The 23,184-nt window shown below is 41.1% G+C and overlaps 1 protein-coding gene across 1 annotated transcript in view; it reads right to left on the bottom strand.

Annotated features, from left to right (window-relative positions):
* Positions 1 to 15,314: 15,314 nt before the first annotated feature.
* Positions 15,315 to 23,184, bottom strand: part of NUDCD1 (NudC domain containing 1) — a 120,215-nt gene continuing 112,345 nt past the window's right edge. The window contains exons 9-10 of the mRNA XM_024194772.3: positions 21,387 to 21,546; positions 15,315 to 16,348 (exon numbers count right to left, since the gene is read on the bottom strand). Coding sequence (XP_024050540.1) covers positions 16,056 to 16,348; positions 21,387 to 21,546 — 453 coding nt within the window. The 3' untranslated portion in view covers positions 15,315 to 16,055. The remainder of the gene's footprint in view (positions 16,349 to 21,386; positions 21,547 to 23,184) is intronic.

The raw sequence follows: 23,184 nt of genomic DNA on the forward strand, positions 1-23,184 counted from the left end.
ATCTGACAGGCTGATTGACATTTCAACTGCTGTAGGACCTTTTTGGGTAGTGCAGCAATTAATGAAGCTATCCTGGAGCCCACCAAAATAAAGTGGCAAGCTCTGTCCTTCCTTCCCCCCACATCAAAGCAGGTTGAGCATACTCTCTCAGGGGTTTGAGCATTTTTACACCCATTGCCCTACAGGGTCACTGGTGGTCTCAGTTGCCAATGAAAGAAAACATCAAGAGTAACAGGCATTTAACCTGAAATCAAAGGATGCTAAAATACGCTATACATTTGGCAGAAAGCTTTTTTTGACTCTGGCCTACAGCTCAGGATTGCTAACCAGCAGGCATTGCTGGGCACTGACTTTAGCCTCTGTCAGAGTATATTAAAATTTAAAAAACAGATGCCAGATGACATGAGATGAATTTCTCACGATAGTGGAGGAGGATAGATTGTGGTGAGAAGAAGTTATTCACCTTCCACAGTAACGATGATTCTTCAAGATGTGGAGCAGCCACAGGGGGACACTTTAGGTGTCGGGGTATCCCTGCACTGCAGATCAGAGATTTTCGGTAGCAGTGCTAAGTCAGGTGCGCATGCACAGTAGTCGTCTCACGGTGCCGTTGGCACCTCATGTTGGACCCTTCAGTTCCTTCTCTACCGCAGAGCTCGATGAACGAACTCTGAAGTTGAGGAGATGAAGTTGAGTAGTGGCGCCTCACAGGGACACACATCTCCAAGAACCATCATTTCTGCACAAGATGAGTAACTTCTTCTTCTTCAGGTAGTGTCCCTGTGGGTGCTCCACTTTAGATGTCTGTAGAGCAGTGACCTACTGTGGACTTTAGGGACTTCGGAGTTGTATGTGTTGAGGCCGAGAGCACACTAAGGCCTAGTATAGCATCTGACGTAGAGCACTGAATGATGGCATAGTGTTTTGCAAAGGTGTGCTATGATGCCTATATATGGCAGCCTGCATATACGGTTGCCAACCCTCCAGGATTGGCCTGGAGTCTCCCTGAATCAGCATCGATCTCCTGGTGACTCTTAAAAGCCATCCATGATCGTCTTTAGTGAACAGTGTAAGAGGACTCGGCCATAAGTGCCTCGATTTCGCTGACTTATCTAACTGAGGTGATCGCTACTAAAAACTTGACTTTCATAGATATATGAAGAAGTGAAGAAGTTGCCAATGGTTCAAAAGGTGCTCTGGTGAGGCATTGGAGTACAAGATTCAAGTCCCATGGGGGTGTAAGTTGTCGGACTTCTGAGTACATGTTCTATATGCCAAAAAGGAAGCATCTAGTGGTTGGGTGAGTAAAGACTGACATTCCCTTCACCTTGTGGTGAAAGGCTGTAATAGTCACTAGGTGTACCTGGGGAAACGCCCACCAGACAGTATGCAAACAGCCTGGATGGGCCATTAAGAAGGACAATAGGACTTTGAAGATACTAATCTCCTTCCTGAGAAGTTTCCTCGGCTGCTTTGACACTGCCGGGTCATGTGATCATGTCACCTGGTATAGGATACCATCTTAAAATGCTGGTATTTTTCCATAGGAAGGGGTGGGGGTTCAAACTGGGAAACAAAGGATTCCTGCCATATGCAAATCCTATTTAAGGCTGGGGACTGAGTTAATCTTGGCTCTTCTCCACTGCCTCCCCGCCCAAGAAGGAAAACTGCTGAAAACACTTGAAAAAACAAAGGAACTAAGCTGGGGGAGGTTGGGGCTAAGCTTAGGCGAGAAAGGTCAGCCTGTGAAGGGGATACCTGGAGATGTAAGCTGCAAGCAGTGCAGTTTACCTTCCAGAAACTCTGCAACCTGCGTAAAACAACATTTAGGGTGAGAAATTACTATTTGTAGCCAATTTCTTTAATGTATTAAGCCTAGTTTGCATGTTTTGTTTTATTTGCTCAGTAAGCTGCTTTGTTCTATTTGTTATCCCTTATAATCACTGTGACAGACGCAGACCAGTGGGGTACAGGAGTCTGGTAGAGGGCAAATATACTGGTCACTGGATGAGTAGTTTTCTGTTCCCTGAGTGACCAGAGCAAGGGCTGTACTAGAGTAATCAGAAACCTGCTAGAACCAGTTAAGGCAGGCAAGCTAATTAGGACACCTGGAGCCAATTAAGAAGAAGCTGCTAGAATCAATTAAGGCAGACTAATCGGGGCACCTGGGTTTTAAAAAGGAGCTCACTTCAGTTTGTGGTGCGAGTGTGAGGAGCTGGGAGCAAGAGGCACAAGGAGCTGAGAGTGAGAGGGTGTGCTGCTGGAGGACTGAGGAGCACAAGCGTTATCAGAAACCAGGAGGAAGGTCCTATGGTGAGAATAAGGAAGGTGTTTGGGGGAGGCCATGGGGAAGTAGCCCAGGGAGTTGTAGCTGTCATGCAGCTGTTACAGGAGGCACTATAGACAGCTGCAGTCCACAGGGCCCTGGGCTGGAACCCGGAGTAGAGGGCGGGCCCGGGTTCCCCCCAAACCTCACAATTGACCTGGACTGTGGGTTCTTCCAGAGGGGAAGGTCTCTGGGCTGTTCCCCAACCCACATGGTGAATCTCTGAGGCAAGAAAATCCGCCAATAAGCGCAGGACCCACCAAGACAGAGGAGGAACTTTGTCACATCACTTAAAATTTACCTTTTGTAGTTAATAAACCCAGTCTGTGCAATTCATAATGGTGGAAGGGGAGAAGGTTTGCATATCTTCCTCCACATTGAGGGAGGAGGCGAATTTCATAAGCTTATACTGTATAGATCTCTATAGAATGCAAGACAATATAATTTTGCATTTACACTACAGAGGGTGTGTGCACAGGAATGCTGAGCAATCCGCGAGCTGAGTCCTCCCACACAGAGCTCATTGCAGACTCTGTGATTCTACAGCTGGGTGTGTCCCTACCTGTATGTGTGCTGGAAAGTGGCTTGAGAGCTTGTCACAACAGCACAGAGTAAGGGGAACCCAGGCTGGTGGGACAGGCAGGCTCACTGGGACCGCAGCACATCAGGTGGCACCCTGGAAGGCGGGGGCAACCCATCCTACCAGTATGTAGTCTAGTATGATCGGTAGAGACGCTTGCATGCCAATAATTTTTTTTGTTGGCACCATAGGCAGAATCTCTTCCATTTTTGGAGGTAGGTATGGTGATTGGTGGATCTCATGCTATTTAATAACACCTGTTTCACTCTTTCTGAACAGGCTAATTCGTCACGTTGGAAGTTTCTCCGGATTTGGGTGGAGAATCCGGCCTTAGTTCTGTGAGAGGAGATCCACCCGTAAGGGGAGAAGTCATGGAGCACACACTGCTAAGCACATCAGGTAAGGGAACTAAGTCTGTCTGGCCCACATTGGAACGATCAGTAAGATATGGGCCCTGTCGGTCTGTATCTTGTGAATGACTTGTGGGATTAGAGGTATTGGTGGGAATGCGTACATGAGTGCTGTGTCCTACGTGATGAGGAAGGCATCCCCTAGGGATTGGGGTGCTAGTCCCGCCATGGAACAGAAGAAGTGGGCACTTTGTCGTTTGTTGCTGACACAAACAAGTCTACTGATGGAAAGCCCCATTCCTGGAATATGGCTTGGAGGACACTGTCATGTATTTCCCATTCGTGTTCCTGGGAGAAATATCTACTTAGCACGTCTGCCATCATATTCTGGCACCCCGGGAGGCAAGATGCCGAGATGGTTATGTTGTGGTGAATACACTAGTTGCACAATTTCATGGCCTTGGTGCAGAGTGAATGGGAGTGAGCTCCTCCTTGGTGATTGATATAGAACATGCATGCTATGTTGTTGGTCAGTATGCAGATTGATTCATTTCATACGATCGGGAGGAAGTGCCTGCGCACATTGTATATCGCTCAGTGCTCCAGGAGACTGATGTGGAGCAGGGTTTCTGTCACTGACCACTTGCCTTGTAGGGTGTGCTGGTCCAAGTGAGCTCCCCAGCCGATCAAAGATGTATTGGTTGTGATTATTAGTGATGGTGGATCCTGTTGGAAGGGGATCCCTGTGCAGATGTTTTCTGGTTTCATCCATCATTGTAGGGATGCAATAACTTTTGGGGGTACTGTCACCCTTTTGCTTAGACTGTTTGCTGGGAGCATATACTGTGCTCAGCCAGCCCTGTAGACAACGCATATGCAGTCTCGCGTGTCTCATGGCGAACGTCATAGCTGCCATATGACCTAATAATTGTAGTTAGGTTCTGGAAGATGTTTGAGGGCTGCCAGTGATGTCAAGATGAGATTGATTATTGTTCTGGCCTGTGATCGGGCAACAGGGCTCTGGCTTGTACGGAACTGAGGTAGGCACCGATGAATTCCAGTTGTTGAACTGGGGTCAGTATAGATTTCTGTACGTTTATTCGTAATCCCAGTGACTGGAACAGCTCGATGATGGTCTGCACTATGTTTGTCGCTTCTTCCTGAGTTGTACTTTTCAGTAGACAGTTGTCTAGGTACAGGAAGATCATCACTCCTTTTCTTCATAAGTGGGCTGCCACTACCGCGAGGGTTTTGGAAAAAACTCAAGAGGCAGTGGAAAGGCCAAAAGGTAGTACTCTGTGTGGATAGTGATTGAGGCCCACTGTGAATCTTGGAGGTCGAGGGCTGAAAACTAGTCCTTGTCTGGCGCTGAGATGATAGTGGGAAGTGTGACCATTTTGAACCTGTGATTCCTCACAAACCTGTTGAGCTTCTGAAGGTCTAAGATGGGTCTCCATCCACCATATTTCTTTTTGGTGAGAAAATAATGGGAGTAAAAGCCCTTCCCCTTGTATTGAGTTGGAACTTGTTCTACGGCACCCAACTGTAGAAGATGGTTCACTTCCTGTTGTAAAAGGTGCTCGTGAGAGGGGTCCCTGAAGAGGGACAGTGAAGGGGGTAGGGAGAGGAAAGGGATGGCGAAACCCGATCTTATAATCTCCAGTACCCATTGGTCCATTGTTATTGCTGCCCAGGCATGGTTGAATGGGCACAGGCAGTGACCAAAAGGTTGGGTATGAGTATCTAACAGTGCTCTATTGTGGGGGAAGTCGTTTATGCCCTCGACCAAGACTTCAAAACTGTGGCTTTTTAGTAGATGGTTGCGAAGATGAGGACTGATTTTGGGGAACCCTACATGTTTGAGAGTGTTGCTTATTTCTGTTCTGGTCAAAGTGCTGTTGTTGTGGGTGATGGAAAGAGGTGTCTCTGCCCTTTTGGTATGGTTGATACCAACATAGTTTGTTTGGTGGCGTGTAGATGCCTAACATACATAGAATGGCCTGAGAGTCCTTCATCGAATGAAGAACGTTTTCAGTTTTTGTGGAGAAAAAGTTTCCCCCAATTGAAAGGTAGATCCTTCACCTTGAGTTGGAGCTCCTTCGGGATCCTGGATGACTGGAGCCACGAGGCCCTGCGCATTATGGCAGCTGTGACTGTCGTTCTCGCAGCAGTGTCCGCTATGTCCATTGAGGCCTGTAGGGCTATACGGGCAATTAGTTGCCCCTCCGTCATGATAGCGTTGAGTTGGGGGTGTTTTTCCTCCGGTAAGGCCTCAAGAAATTCTTGCAGCTTACTATAGTTATCGAAATTGTTCTTGGCTAAAAGGGCGGAATAATTGTCTACCCTAAATTGGAGTGTAGCTGATTAGATCTTCTTGGTAGAAAGGTATACTCAACATTTGTGTTCTTTGTCTTGTGGAATGGACCAGAATTGAAGTTGTTTGCTGCCATGATTGGTGGCTTCCACAACTAGGAAACTGGGTTGTGGATGAGAGAAGAGAAAGTCCATCCCCTTAGCTTGGATGAAGTACTTTCTGTCCGCTCATTTGCTGGTAGGTGGTATTGAGGCGGGGGTCTGCCAGATATGCTCTGCCGGTTCCATTATGGCAATGATTGGTAGAGTGATTTTGGAGGTAGTGGATGTTTAAGATTTGCAGTGGCTTGTGCTAGTTTTCTTGCACCTCTTCTAGGGGGATGCCTTGGCTGGCAGCTTCTCTTTTAAAAAGAGTTCCTGAAATTGTTTCAGGTCATCCACTGTGTTTGGAGGCTTTTCCCACATCACTTCAGACCAGTGGGTCCTAAGCACAGTGGTATTTGGATACACCCTTCAATTTATTTCTATCCCCCCTTCCTACCATCCTTTCACATCCCTCCTCAGGGACCACTCTCAGGAGGAGGTTCTCCTTCAGGAGGTGCAATCTCTCCTCCTGTTGGGAGCCATAGAGGGTGTTCCTCAGTTATACAGAGGGAAGGGGGTTTACTTCTATTACTCTCTAATCCCCAAAACAAAAGGGAGGTCTCAGACCTATCTGGAAGGGATCAAGGCACACTCCATGAAATTGTAAGCCACCAAACCAATCAATTTCAAACTCATTGAGAGATTTTCCCCATAAATAGGTTTGCGCTTGAACAGCTTTTCCTCCAATTTAGTATACTATCTGGAAAAAAGGTGAAACTGTAAAGGAAATGTTACTCATCCTGCACAGTAACTGTATTTCTTTGACATGTGTCTCTCTGTGGTTGTTCCACTTCACATGTGCATGTCTCTCTTGAGCCCTAAATCGGAGATTTCCAGCAGCATTCATTCGGCCCACTCGCATGCCCTATGCCTCCTTGTGCCAGACACAAGGCTATATAAGGGCAGTTCTCTGCACCCACCTGACCCCAATCTCTTCTCTACTCAGTCATCCCCTAGGGAACAACTGAAGCAGAGGGGAAGGAAGGCAGCCAGTGGAGCACCCATAGGGACACATCTTGAAGAACTACAATTACTGCATAGGGTGCACTACCTGCACAGTACCGCTGCCATAGCGGAGGTTGCTGTAGCTGGAGCCGATGGTACCAATAGTGATGGGTGTACTGCAGGCGTTGTAGATGTCAGGTGCCAATGATTGCTCAGTACCAAGGGAACCATTTGCACACATTCTCCATGCACACATACTGCCAGCTGAGCTGCTTGCATCAATACTGAAGGCTGGATTCAGGCATGTGACAGCACCAATGGCTGAATGGGATGCCAATGGCAGGACCAAACTCCATGGTAGCCTATGCTTACCCTCCTTACTGAAGAAGCCAATAGGTGCCCTATTGGAGGTGAGCTTCCTCTCCCTTAAAGCTCTGGGGCTTTGCAGGCCACCAGTATGAAAGGAAGAGTCCTTGGCCTCAATGGTACCCTCAGAGACCAAGGATCTTGACAGGGACTTGGTCTTTTTTGGAGCTGGCTCCTTACAGTGAGATTCTGTGCTCCTCTTTCTGGGAGCCTTCCCAGCAGGCTCCAGGCTTCTCTTTCTTAGGGGAAGCATTCCCTGAGGTTGACAGGGCACTGGATCTGCCTGGGGACAGGTCTTCTGTCATGGGTCAGAGGGCAGTTGCAGGAAGTATTCCACAGCCAACAGTCTGAGCTTTTTCTGCGTGTTCTTCCTAGCCTTGGGCTTAAGGGCCAAACAGAAGGAACATTCCTGGGAGATGTGGGACTCCTGGACGCAATGGACACACTTGGAGTGCCTGTCACTTACTGGTATAGCCTCCTGGCAAGAGAGGCAGCATTGGAAGCCTGTCAAACCCTTCCAGGAGAAGACAAGTCTCCTGGAGAGAAGAAAAAAAAATGATCCACATACCCCTATGTAGCCTCAGTGTATCCCATGAGGAGGCAGAGGGCGAATGCGCAGGTCGGACAGTGCTAGCTAGAAATCTCCGACTGAGGGCTCAAGAGGCACATGTGCACCTAAAGTGGAGCACCTATATGGATCATTAATGAAACAGGCTTTTGGAACCTTTCACATAGATTTTCTTTTCTTTTTTGTATGAAGGCAAAAAAAAAAATCATGGCTTTCATGTACTTCAGAAATCCATAAAAGATACAGCACAATGTACAGCTCCAAGAAGCAGATCAATATTTTTCATTTTAAACTATCTTGTCGTCTGTGATTTTTTTTGACCTAAAAATGAATGTCTAGACCAGTGGTTCTCAGACTTTTTGTATTGACAACCCCTTTCAGACAGCAAGCCTCTGAGTGACTCCCTCCCCCATTATAAATTAAAAACTTTAAAAAATATTTTACACTATTTTAAAAGCTAAATTTATAGCCCTATTGTTTACAATGAATTTATCTTCTCACTACTTTTAAATTAAGACTAACATATTTTTATTAAATAATTGTTATAAGCAGAAAAGGTTTTTCTTCCAATAGTTACTGTTTAATACTGCGGGGCAAGGGGGGAACGAAGAAACTTTGTCAACATCCATTTTCACAGCAGACTTATCTCCCCATTGCCACCCTTATGTCTGCACTGCTGCTGAGCTCGGTGTTCAGACAGCGGCGGCAGCTGGCTGGGTACCCAGTTCTGAAGGCAGCACTGCCACCAGCAGCAGTGCAGAATTTCAGAAGTTCTGTGTAAGATTTGACCTTTGCGCAGGAAGGGGTGGCTATGGCAAATTTTGGGGGTGGCTATAGCCCCCACAAGTTCTGCTAGCACTGCCCCTGCCTGTGTGTCTGACTGTTAAATTATCATTTTTGTGTGTGCTGATCTCAGTGTTCTGACTGGTCTGAGATTTAATGCTCCTTCAGATGCTGAACAATCAAGCCCTCTAATGTTGTCTCAGTTCCACCTTTTTAATCTAAAGACAACAAACCTGTGCACATGATACTACAATTCCCAGAGTCCAATTTCCTTAAAATGGTGATAAAACAAATATATGTTTTGTTTAGGAACAACAATCACTGCATTATACATTTACAATACTTTTTGAAGTAAATACACTACATTGCAACAGAAAGGTATGTGTAATTTTCCAAAAATGCTAGAATTATATATTTTATAGTACTTGCTCTCAGTTTTGTGCATGTACTCACAACCTGCACGTAATAACCTCAGAACCCCCCATGAGGGGTCGCCACCCCCAGTTTGAGAACCCCTGGTCTAGACTTTTCACCTATAAAAACGGCAGCCATTTTTTAAAAACTACAGTCCTTTAGTACTTTTGCAACCCTTCTCTAATACTTTGTTAAATCTTATCCTCTGCAAACCTTTTTGTTGCATTTTCCTTTAGGTGGTGTTTATCTGTAGACAAGAATAAATATTTCAGGCTGGAGTCTGCCACTTCCTCTGAGTTGCACTTAACTTTACAAACAGTCATACTGAAAGCCATGGGACTAATGTAAGTCTGGTAGAATCTCTTATATTGTATCCATATTCATTGCATCACATGACTTGTCACAAAGGATTCAGCGTTTGTCTACATGAATATATATTTTAAAATTCATCATTTTGTTCACTTTTCTACATTCTACAAAGATGATCAAAGGGATGGAATGCAAGCCATATGAGCAAAGTCTGAAGGAACTGGGTATGTTTAGTTTGCAAAAGAGGAGATTGAGGGATGGGGCATGATAATGGTCTTCAAATACTTGTAAGGCTGCCATAAAAAAAGATGGAGAAAAGTTGTTCTCTTTTGTCACAGAGGGCAGGACAAGAGGCAATGGGTTCAAATTACAGCATAGCAGATTTAGATTAAATTAGGACTGTCAAGCGATTAAAAAAATTAATTGCGTGATTAAAAAAATTAACCGTGATTAATCGCCCTGTTAAACAATTGTTTAAAAATTGTGTTGTAATTGAAATCAATCTATTTGAAAATGTAGAAAACATCCAAAAATATTTAATAAATTTTCTATTGGTATTCTATTGTTTAACAGAGCGATTAATCACAATTAATTTTTTTGAATTAATAGCGTGAGTTAACTGCGATTAATTGACAGCCCTAGATTAAATCTCAGGAAAAGCTTAACTGTAAGAAAAGTAGGACAATGAAACAGACTGCCTAGAGAGGTTGTGGAAGCACCTTCCCAGGAGATTTTCAAAAGGAGGCTGGATAGCCATGTGTCTTGGATGGTTTAGACACAACAAATTCTGCATCTTGGCAGAGAGTTAGACAAGATGACCCTTGTGGTCCCTTCTAACACAATGATTCTATGTTTGCCCTTCTCCAGTCAACTGGTACTTCAACAGATCTTCTCCCTTTCCCAATCAAAACAGCTTAGGCCTGGTCTACACTACCCCGCCACTTCGGACTAAGGTACGCAAATTCAGCTACGTTAATAACGTAGCTGAATTCGAAGTACCTTAGTCCGAACTTACCGCGGGTCCAGACGCGGCAGGAAGGCTCCCCCGTCGATGCCGCGTACTCCTCTCGCCGAGCTGGAGTACCGGCGTCGACGGCGAGCACTTCCGGGATCGATCCCAGAACATCGATTGCCTGCCGCCGGACCCTCCGGTAAGTGTAGACGTACCCTACGTTTTCTACCAAAGATAAATGTTTACTACTTTCTTAGCCTTTGTTTTACACCAACGTGTCTACTCAATGGTTGAGCCAAAGTCTACGTATCATACATGGCCTTTTGGGCCTACGAACCTCAGAGGCTACATTACTTGTAATCAGCATAGCGCCCGAAGATACTATACTTAATAAGTGCAGACAGTTTTGTATAGCTGAAAAACCTCCATAGGTGATGTTTTCTATCCAGTCAGGTGTCATGACTGGCATTACAATGCACCTCCTCCCACGTCACTAAAATTACACAAGCACATTTACAATTTTGTAAAAACGAATTTTAAAGGTTACAAAGATTTTTTCATTTTGATGAAGGACTAGAAATGACAACCATGAGGGCAGGAATATTGGTAGAAACAGGTAAAAGGAAAAAGAACTGGAAACCAAAGCTGTAAAGAAAAAAAAAAAAAGTACATTCGTAGTGGACACTGAGCTAACAATCTCAAGTCTTTTTCACATCCAGGTACTTATTTCTAGGTCCAAGTCCAGATTTTTGCACTCAATGAAAGTTTTTCACTCAAAGTTGGGCAGACTGTTGGCTCTTTAAACACGTATTCTCCAGTGCTTTAAAGTCCTTTAGATACATCAGCAGTCCCTGAATGCTTGGAGATGTTTCCAGTTAATGGGGATTCGATACTTTGCCATCAGCAATGTTAAATGAAGAGACCTCTTTGTATAAATCCATTGTGACATCCTTCACAGTCCATAACAAGCACAATTAACGTCAAGATGAAATTTCTATATGTAATAAATTGTGCGTCTTATAGCTTATGAATACCTCTCCAATTGGAGACATGTCCAGAATGCATGTAAGAGCACCAACGGGAGTGAATGGCGTATGGACAATATGGAGAGCTTCTTTTATATGATGATAAACTATTCATGGTAATGTATACTTTGTGTAGCAAAGATTACACACTGTACAATTACTTATTTTGCTACATTAAGAGTGTATTTTTTATTGTTCCTGATCATTCCCCAGAAGTGTTCGTTTCAACATTCTTTTATCATCTGTTTAAACGGCTTATACATTTTATTTTACCTATAACATTACACCAGTAAAGATTAGAAAATGTCTTTTCCAGGTCTCAACTGCAACTCTCACTGATCACATTTCTCACCTCATTATGAAAGATATCACATTAATAAAGCTATTCAATATCTGCAAATAGAGTCAGATTGTTTTGAAATTGTTTAAATCAATTAAAAGACTCCCCATCAAATAAATCATTAATCAGAATAGCTTTGATTTTGAAATATTAAACAAAACATGACTTAACTGGAAAAATCTTTGTTTATACCCAAGATTTTTCATGTTAGATATACATTTAGAATTTGACCTTTTCTACTGCTTGCACATTCAAGGTATATAGTTTTTATATACAAATACATACATACAAACAAGTTTCAGAAAGTAGTTACCAGTTGCAAACACCTGCACATACTTCTAAAACACTAATCCTCGCAGAAACTAAACAGTTTGCACATACACAAATCCCATTTGTCTAAAGTGCAGTTATTAATGTTTGAAAAGCACAGATGTAGGTATTTGTACTCCCCAATATACATAATTCCAAAATAAGGCTGCATTGAAAAAAAATCAGACCCCAAAATGCTCATTTGAATTTAACTGTGCATGTCTGCTCTATTTAACAGGTTGGAGTGCCATTAGTGTTACTGAAAAAATGAATGGCAAACTGTAGTTGGGCCACAGTATAACAAAAAATAAAAATAAAAATGCTAGTCTATATGTAAATGTTTATACCTACATTTATCATAGCAATTAGATCTCCCACAGAAGTAAGGTAAGAGACCTGAGTCGAGAGCTAAGTAGAAGTTGGACTAATGCCATTGTAATTACATTAATATGGCTAGTAAGTGAGGCAATCTGCACTGGTTCTCTACATCTTAGACTTTGGGATAATAAAAAGATTCAGTTTTACTCAAAAAGCTATTCAAAATCTACTTCTATGATGGAACCAGAAAACAACCATTTGTATATAAATGTTAATATATACTAACGCACAATCGACTGCAGCCTTTATTTCCACCCAATACAAACGTTAGATCTGCATAATGTGAAGAGCAAGACACAAACTGACAAAAGCCAGAAAAATTCAAAGTTATAGGTGTAATAATGTCCATTATTCAAACCAGCCACAGAAGTAGAAGTCAAAAAAGAGTTTCAGCCTCAACTACTAATCTTGTTGCATTTGTCGTTTCACAAACCTAGATCCAGACGCTGGCTGGCACAGTGCATACATGCAAGCCAGAAAATAAAAAACCAGCCAGCAGCACTGTGCAGTGGAACAATGCTGACCACTCCAGTTCTTCCTCTGGGAAAAAGTGAGGAACTGCTCTGCAGATCCTCTGTGACTTATAGTGCACAGAGATGCAACAAGACACAGCCAAAGGGTGAGAGGATGCAATGTGCATGTTTAGGGGCATAGGCATATTTGACTCCCTGACTATACAATGATCGCAAATTGAGCTTGACCCCACCTTGCAAATTATTCCTATTGCTTCCAGAAAGAGGCTATCCATGGGCAAGTGCATGTAAGGATTATCATAACAAGGAGCACAGTACCACTGCTTTTGGCAGAAGTCATTATGCTGCAGTGCAAACATCAGCCAGAATTTGGCCCAGGTATTGAATATTCTTTGGTATTTGTGTATTATAACCTTCAGAAAAAAATTAGGAATGGTTTTAGCAAAAGAAAAGGCGCACATTTGAAATGATAAACTGAAGGGATAAAAAGTCATTTTAAACATTTTTTTAAAAAAAGTTTTATTTATGAATTTAATGTTTTAATTATTTTTAACTTGCAGAGTAATACATATTTCAGTTATACACATCCAGGCAGAGGGAACATTACAAAAAGAGTATTTGAAATGGATTATTTGCACCTATAACAACCGACGTTTTGTAAATAGCATCCACCACATTTGCTTGCAGGCTGGGGCATTCATAAAGAGCTGTACAAAATGAGAGCTCCATGGTAGGTGCAGATTCTCAGCCAAAACAAAAACCTCGCACAAAATCAGGTGACCACACCCCATACATTTTGAATAATCACATTCTACTATGTCTGAGTCTGTGGTAGCATATGACCGTTATAAGCCTCGAAATAAAATGAATGTAAAATGGGAATGCGAAAGTAACAAATATGGCTCTGCAACTGGCAACCATTTAATTATGGATTTTTTGAGCAGAAAAGTAGGTTGATTTATATCAGCATGTATGGCTCATCAAGGCAATTGATCTTTTAAATAATAAACAATACTCTTAACTCTTTAGAAGGACATGGAAACATATTATTCTATGCAAGTTTTTTGAGCAGAATACATTTCAGGGACCATTCCCATTGTTAACAAGTGAGCAGAGTATTCAGAAAAAGGAGGAACACTTTTTCCACTTTAGTCAGTTTTGCTGCTGAGTAAATGTGACCTTGTTTGAAGCTCAGAACATTCTAGCAGCATCCTTTCCCTTACTATTTGTTATAACTAAGGCTATGAAGGTGACAATTGTACTTGACTTTGCTTAATCTTTCCAGAGGATAATGGAAATTAGCTTTTAGCTATCTAAGTCTTAGTAAGTGTAATTTTATATGAAATAGTTGAATTATTATTAGTTTATCCTGGAGATTCTCTCCATTGAAGAAATCCAGTTTCACAGTTGATCTGACTGATACATTTTCCCCCATATGAGCTGACTCTTTCTGCATTATGTATTCCAGCTGGTTATGTTTTGGGAGATCTGAACTCAGATGTGTACAAATTTCAATTTCACTTAGGCTGAGAAGAAACGAATCCAACTATTCTTTGCCGCATGCACTTGGAGTTAGTATAAAGCAAAGCTGTTTAAAAGATTATAATAATACCATATTGTTTTTGACATTGCTTATTTACTCAGTGAAAATTCAGAAGTAGGACACACATGAAACTACATATTCTAGATAACAGAATATTAAAGATTTTTTTCTGTTTTATAGATCGTAAAAGTAAAGACATGATGGAGGTTGGGCCCAATTGTGTTCTCTTTTCCATTGGAAAGAGTAACTCCTGAAATTAATAGATGTACAGTGGTGTAAAACTGATGTAAGCAAGATGAGAATCAGGCCCCTTAAATATCAGAAGAGCAGACTTGCACTCTACAATCTGTGATCACACCTCTGCTTTTTAAGCATTTTATTCATTCTCATTTCACTGACATGGGTCTGCAAATCAAAACTTTCATGAGCTCCTGGGTACAATCAAGATGGTCATGCCTAGAAGCGTCTCTGTTATGTTCTCCAGAGCGGAGACATTTCCTTCTAATATTTGCTATAATCTGAAATAATGTAGAAAAAGATATGCAACAACATGGAGGATGACATAACACAAATTCACTGTTCAGTTTATAGAAGTCACATGTTTTTACGTTACTTTTAAACTTCATGAAAGATATCAGCTGAAAGAGATACTTTGCTTAGGAATCTTAAGCAAAAATCTAAAACAGGGAGGAGTTCAAGACCAACCAGTTTTTCATCTTAACCATGTTGGCAATGTCTCTTTAAAGATGTTAAATTCTGTAGATCGAACTTTTGACAAATATATATTATTTGTTACACAGAACCTTACATTGTTATGGTCAGCAAGGCCACTATGTAAAAGCAGCACCTCTTTCTTAAACCTTACTCCTGTAAGCTGAGCATATCCAGTACAGTTATAGGAATATGAGGAGATAATGGTTAATTAAACCCTAATTGCAAAATCTATATTCATGGTGATGAAGTATAAGGCAGAAGCAGCACAGCTTGAGTTTAGTATCTCAGGTTAAGTTTGACTGTCAAATAATATGCCTATGATTTAGTGGTAAAGGATCAGATTTCATGTGGAAGTAACTGATATACAAACTTGGAATCTCACAACTGTACTTCAACCTGTACCATTTTAAATTTCATCCACAGACAAATGTTTTCTTCTCTCGTCCTCTGTCCCCAAGAGAAAGCTACCAAAACCATTTTAGTTTTTAAAATGTTTGAAGATTTAATGGGAAGCACAAATGTGTCTCAATCAGATTACTACAACTGCATGTATATAATGTGGTTATTTGACCTGAATAAAAAACATGCCTGAGAAAAGCAGATGCCCCAACACACCATCATTTAGCCAATGAGCCATGATTTGCTAATACTAAGTAAAGACATTTAAACAAACAGACTAAAATTTTCAAAAATAATTTAAATGGCTCTGTAAAATATCTATTTGGATAAAGTGTGATCTTTGCCTTGTGTTTATATAAACTTGTAATAAAACAAAGCCTTGTTTTATTTTATCTGAATAATACCCACAGAGAGACTGTGGCAATTATACAAAATAGAAATTAGTGAATACTCAAGATCTTCTTGAATGGCAGAAGTGTGGTAGAAAAACTATATGAAAAAAGCAATGTATGGATGGATCATTTCACACATGACTCTGGTAACTGATTAAAATGCTGCTAGCACAGACAGTTTTCTTGCACTTTTCCATAGAATTGGAAGTTCCCACAAAAATTCAGTGACAATGGAGTTGAAAAGCTTTATCCAACTGGGCACAGAGACAAGTTCCAGTGAACATATTTTGGTTGTCCTTTTAAAAATTAAACAGGCTACATATGATATTTTACTTCAACTTCAGTAGTATGTGATTGAACTTTTTAGCTAATATCTCACCATTTCTCAGACCAATTGTGAATACATCCAAGTCAACATGACATATTGGATAATTAATTTTCAGTGTTTACCTTTATTAAAAGCAAGGATTTTGTTGTGAGAACAAATAATCTCTCATTTGTAGCTTGAAAGCCCAAGATAGGATCACTGGCTTCCAGGGTTGCTACCAGCTGCTTAGCAACCTGCCCTACTTGTCTTCCCTCCTTCCTGTTGTAGAGAACAGTGGACAGAGGAGTGGGCTGTCGATAGATGAACACTCGACGCAGGCACTCACAAATAGCAGCATAGGAATAATTTGGAGGACAAGCGGTGAATTTCTTGTCTTCCTTTGATGCTTGGACATAACCTGCAAAGCATATAGATATACAGAGGCAAGAAAGTCAATATATATTTCAACTGTGCTTTATACTGCCATTTCAGAATCCTGTGCTTATATTATAAAACTAATACACAAAAGGTCACAAAAAGATAAAAATACACATAAAGGACAATTTCGTACTAATGGCTCCCTTTGTCCTCTTAACACTTATCTCTGACACCTCTATGCATGCCCCTCTCTATGCCTGAAGACCCCTTCTTGACAGAGACATTCTTCCACTGTCTCCTCCTCAGAACATACTTCTTCAATGAGAACTATGAGGCCTGGTACCACTTCCCAAAGAAGCAAGATCAAAACAGCTATTAACAAAACTCTAAACACCACACACTGTATTCTTCAAAAACATACAGCACTTACTCTTGGAATACCGAATACTCAATGAAATATCATCTATAGGCTACATTTGAAGAATTTTTATTCTTCAAAACCATGAGTTAAATTAAGTTGGTTCTTTAAGAAATGTAGCACCCTGTGACACAGGATGTGTTGGGACAAAAACGATAACAGTAAAACACAGATCCATCAAATTCCTCATAGAGTTACAACTCACTGAATTATCATGAATAGGCTACATCAGGGGCTGAAGAATAAATATTTTCCATCACTGAACAACATTAGACAACTGTCCTCTTTCAAACTGATTGTCATCCAATATTGTTTTGAATGGGAGTGAGGCTATAGGGCCGGTCTTAGCAAAATGGGCTACCATCTTCCAAGGGTAGTTTGGCTTCACTCTCATTGAAAACTATGTGGCCATTTTGAAAAAGACATCTCTGTTAGTAGCAGAGACACATTCTATTTCTTCCTGTTCCCCATAGGTGTCATTACAGGGCTGAATTTAGGTTGTTTGGGTACCTTAGCTGTCCATACCTTAACATGTTTAGATTTATTTTATGTTTAACCCTAACTCTAAACTTCCTGGGTTTGTAAATGCTTGTTTTTGGAATAAATACAACATTCCTGCAATGTCTGTATTAAGTTACTGATATTTGCTCAACCTTAACTCCAGTTTAACACAGTTTTATCTGGAAATAACTTGTTACTACTAAGCTAGACAGCCAATGGCACAGATAAGGACCCAAGAATGCTCTAAGAGGTAGTCTAGCCCAGCCCAGGAAAAGTTTTTATATAGAGTGTTAGCTAATACATTTAATTCACATTTTTAAATCCTAGTGTAGACAAGTCACGTCGGGTTTATAAACAATCCTGGGGGTGAGGGAGTCTAGAGCCACTCACTACCATATGATATGTTGAAATACGTCTTGGCCTGTTTACATTGCGGCTTAAAAGTAAATGAACGTGTTTTAATTAACAATTTTTAAATGCCTTATTTTCCTAGTCTAGACATAGCCATGGCAGCAACATGGAGCTGGTAGCAGAATACAGACTGCTGAGCAGCCGGGAGAGAAGGAAGAGAGGCCTTCAAGTCAGCCAGGGATTTAGAAGGGGCAAGACCAAACACTCCCATCCTTCCAACCAGCTGCAGTAATGAGAGGGGAATAAAACCCCTGTAGAGTTACTTGTAAGTGGGGGAGAGGTGACCCTCAAAAACCAACTTTTCCTTCACAGATTCATAGAGCTCAAAGCCAGAAGGAACCATTAGATCATCTAGTTTGACCTACTGCATATCACAAGCCATTACATTTCACCCAATTACTCATGTATTGAGACCAATAAATTGTGTTTGGCTTAAACTTCCAGAAAGGCATCCAGAGATGGAGAATCCACCGCTTCCCTTGGTAGTTTGCTCCAATGTTTAATCACCCTCACTTAAAAATGTGTGCTTTATTAGGGATGCAGGACATGGAAAATCTTTACCTCATCTCTCACACACATACAATGGTGACTACTGCAAGGAAAGGGAGTGAAGACGTTGTTCTTTTGGCTCTACTTCGCACAAAGAGGAGGATTTGGCCCCAAATGATCACAATTCTCCAATCACTCTCTATGTACTGTGGGACTGATTTTAGACCAGCAATGAAAATAGGGAAAAGAAGAGAACAGGACTACAGGCATTGTGTTAGTGAATAAAGTGAGCACAGTGGATTCTTTAAAACTACCTTTTATACCCCACAAGATGCTCACTTACTACCACTGACTGGCTCTAGCGTGATATTTCTAGTGTTTGGTTGTAGATAAACAAGGTGGTGACGCATGTCTTTTCTGGCAATAAAAGGTAAACTAGATTAGCACAGAAGTGTAAACTTCAACATGGTACTGTAAATGATAGTACAGTAAGGAAGAAAATGCGGAGGAACAATGATGTTTTTACCCCCACAAGCACAGAAAACTTGAAGAGGAATTGAAAATTTTCCTCCATTTATTTCCAAAATTATAGAAATATTGGTGCATTTAAAGTCTTAAAACAGTATTAATGATTAATTGTAAGATGCTAAAAATTAATTACTACTGGTTTGGAAAAAGATTTGCCTTGTCTTTTTTTTTTTTTTTTTATTAAAGCATTATAAAACCAGTTTGCATACAAAAATAATGACAAATATACAAAGACTGAGAAACGATAGATTTTAAAGGTACTTGAAGCCTAATGTGACATTAGATCAAGGCAAGAGGCTGATAATAAGATAGTTCCAGTACAAAATAAAACAACAAATACAAAAGAAAAAGAAAATCAGGTATGGGAGTTCAAATCCCGAACTAGACCACAAACAGAGTCTGGTTTGATTAGGTAAGCCACTATCCAGAACAAGTGTGTTCTCAGACTTTGCTGAAGTTATAATGGAAGTGAAGGATTTCTTAGCTTCTCTCACTGATTTAATGTGGGCTTGTACCAATGACCAGTGTTTATTGGACTGAGATCTAGTCTCTTCTGCCCTCCTATTTCATCTGATGGAAGTCATTCATGAGTCATGATGACTAGGACAAATGATGTGAAGGCAAGAGACAACCACAGGAGCAGTGTTCTGTGGCCTGTTGCATTCTACTAGCTTATCAATACCCTAGTCAGGCAGTTATTCATTGTTTCCTAGCTGCAAGTCCTGGAAATCTATGGGATTCATAAACTTGCAAGCATGCAACAACAGTTATGTCTGCCTCTAACTGGAGGCGCTGGGACAACAGTTTAGGAGTTTTTACTGTGGCTCTGGCAGAAAATAAGATCCAGAGACCACGGAAAGGACCTTATAGTTATCACAGTGTATGTGAAATCTTGTGCTTGACTGATTCTGGTGGAAATAAGATATACAGATCTCAGAGCTACAACCCTTAGATTCAGAAATAGAAACCAGGTTTAAAAGGCTGAAATAAAAGAAGAGATATTTTATTAATAACTGGTTAATAAACTAAAGGACAACACTGGCATAAGAGCAAACGGATATAAACTGGTCATGAACACATTCAAGCTGGAAACAGAAGAAGGTTGCTAACCATCAGAGGAGTGAGGTTCTGGAATAGTCTTCTAATAGGAGTTGTGGGGGCAAACAATGTAATTAGTTTTAAGAGACAGAACTAGACAAATTTATTAGTGCAACTGTGTGATGGGATTGTTTGTGATGGTACGGGGGTAGCCTACGTTCAGCAGCCCTGGGGCTCACTTCTGGTTTATGTCTTATGTTCCTAAAAGCGCATGTTTCAGCTGGCCATCTGCAGGGGTAAAGAAGGGATGATTCTCTCCCCCAGTGTATCCTGAGATTTTTTTTTTTTTTTTTTAAAGTCTCTCTGTGACGCATCAGGATTGGCTAAGGAGGATGGAGATGGGACCTAGGATGGGGAGGGCCAAAGCTCTAAGGTGGCACCAAGCAGATGCTTGGTTCGCTGGGATTCTTGCTCACATGATCAAGGCCTAACTGATCGCCATATGTGGGTTCGGGAAGCAATTCTCCCCCAGGGCAGATTGGCGGTCACCTTAGGGAGGGGTTTTGACTTCCTCTGGAGCCTGGAGTGCAGGTCACTTGCCAGGATTATCGGAGTATATCTCACTTAACCCCTGCTATGTGGGGTCTTGTGCACTTGTGCACCTTGTTCCTTCCTATTTTCTGCCTGTGGCACATAATATGTCTAGTCTCCTGTGGGCTGTAATACTTTGGTTTAATTTCAGCTGCTGGGTGGTGTTGATGGCCCATGAAACACAGGTCAGGCTAGATGACCTGGTGGTACCTTTTGGCCTTGAACTCTATGACCATGATGTCTACAGACCAGCAGCTAGATAAAAATAGCCAAGGTGTAAAAGATGAACAATATCAGTCTCCTTGCTGCCAAGGTTAATTATTTAAAAGAAAATTACATGATCGTTACTAAGACGAGCCTTCATTTTAAATGTGAAAAGCTGAAAAATAATACAAAATGTGAATGTGAGGCTACTTGGCCTGTCACCTTGAACTTAAAGAGTCACCAGATTCTGAAGACCACTTATTAAAAATGTACCTTGCCATGAACACATTACACCTGTACTCTATGCCCTGCACTAGATGCCTGCTGGTTTCTGGTAGACTTTAAGATACTGGTTGTGAGCTAAAAAACTTGAAGTTGCCTGGCGCCTACTTACCCAAGAGACTACCTCTTTTCCTGGGCCATATAACCATAGCTGAGGTCGGCAATGGTACTCAAGCTGAAACCCCTCATTATAAAAGGGAGCTCTCTCTGACAGTTGAGCTCCCCTCCATGATCTGAAATGTCCAAGTCTGTTGACATTTAAGGCACATCTCTTCTCCCTGATATTTTGTCAAGTATTCTTAAACCTCTTGTTCACATATTTATAAACATTTAGTTATGAAGAATGATGCATTGACCTCAACATTCTTGTGATTAGATAACCTGTTTAACTTCTAAGCTGATCTTCTGTCAAGGCACAAACATTACCTATGCCTTCTGTTCTAGTATTTCTAAAATTAATCCAACATTCTCTTATCAACAGAATTAATGCACTAGTCAATCAAAATTTAATTAGAGTAACTCATGAACAAAACATAGATCTAATGGAAATGAGATGGCAAAACCTTGAGTAACATTTGTTAGAAAGAGACAGGCCACTGAGCAGTTCATTCCATACCTAAAGCATTGAAAGTTGCAATGTGCTCCCACATATTGTCCGGTTGGTCAGAACGTGGCTGCCAGAGAAGAGCATCAATATCATGCCGCAAACAGAAGCAAGGCATTTCTTTGGGATCCACCACTGCTGAGAAGAGATACTGGTTACTTCCAAGATTTACCTAAAAAAGAAATTAAATAAATCTTGAAGATGAATTCAAAAATTGCAAAGTACTCACAATATAAAGAGCAGCAGATTTTCTGTCATATATACAGTTAAGAGACTTGGTATAATTTTAGGACCTGGGAATGTTTTCTTGCAATATTGTATTACTGAAACTTTTTTTTGCAATGTTGTAGTAGCCATGTTGGGCCCAGAATATGGGAGACACAAGGTGGGTGAAGTAATATAATTTAATTGACCAACTTCTGTTGGTGGAAGAGAAGTTTACAAGCTTTGCAGAGCTCTACAGCTTGATGGTCTCTAGAATATGGGTTCTCCAGCTGGGTGTTGAGGCACCCAGGATGGGGTCACAAAAAGGTTTCAAGCCATTTAATTGTATTGACTCAGTTTGATCATAATTATTAGGTTTCGGACCACAGCCCTAATTATCGGGACAAATTCTATTCACTTTCCACATGTGAGAGATTCCCACTGACTGCTGTAACAAGGCTTATATGAGAAAAGCTAGTAGGATTCACCCCAGTATCCTATCTAAACACAACAACACACAATTAAATGTCACATATCACTTTAATTTACTATGAAACAGTCTTCTTGGATAATTAACAATAATACGCTTATGTAGCACTGTAGCTACCAAATCCTCAAGAAGGAGGTTAGTATTATATGAAAAAGGGAAATTAATTAAGTGACATGGCCAAAGTCACTGAAGGATTAGCAGTCAGGAGCTCCCTGTTCCCAGTTTGATGCTCAGATCACACCTATATTTTCTAGAGGAATAAATGTACTTGAGATCTCCTTTACACCTGAAAATGTTCTCACATTCCAAGAGTATAGCAGTTGCTGCTAAATTAAGATACTCTGAATTATTGTAATTTGAAGCAGGTGATGGGGATGTGAGATTGCTACACCTGGTTTCAGATCATGCTACAAGTTTATTAGTATTATTACTCCTCTAAGTAGGTTCTGTATGATATTGAATCTTGTAGATCAGTACTTTGGTAAGGGCAGTCCCCCCAGTACTTTGATTTTTATATTGATTGTTAATTATTTGTATTGTGGTAGTACCTAGAGGCCACAGCCCCATTATGCTGGGCACTGTACAAAAATATAATAGAGATGGTCCATTCCCCCCCAAAACCTTACATTCTAAGGATAATATGAAAGACAGCACATAGATACAGCAGATGGAGAACGGAGACACAGAGAGTTTAAATTATCTGCCCAAGGTTATGCAGGGAGTCTGCAGTAGAGCTGGGAACTGAACCCAAATCTTGTAAGTCAAGCCTCAGCTATAATAGTGTGAGATAATCCTTTTGCAAAGTCAAGCCTCAGCTACAAAGCATCTCGAGTTACTGATGCAGGAAGTGAAACCGGATATTATAGGGATAAATGAAACATGGTGGAATAGTAGTCATGACTGGAGTACGTGCTGTTTAGGAAAGACAGAAATAAAGGCAAAGGTGGTGGAGTAGCATTGTATATCAATGATGAGGTAGACTGTAAAGAAATAAGAAGGGATGGAATGGATAAGACCGAGTCTGTCGGGGCAAAAATCACATTGGGGAAGAAAGCTACTAGAGCCTCACCTGATTGAATTGGCCCTGTCTTTTTTCCAGAAGTAATTGTAGTATTT

Source organism: Terrapene carolina, unplaced genomic scaffold (assembly GCF_002925995.2).
Source record: "Terrapene carolina triunguis isolate 2854851 unplaced genomic scaffold, T_m_triunguis-2.0 Scaffold58, whole genome shotgun sequence".
In the NCBI taxonomy this organism is placed as follows: Eukaryota; Metazoa; Chordata; order Testudines; family Emydidae; genus Terrapene; species Terrapene triunguis.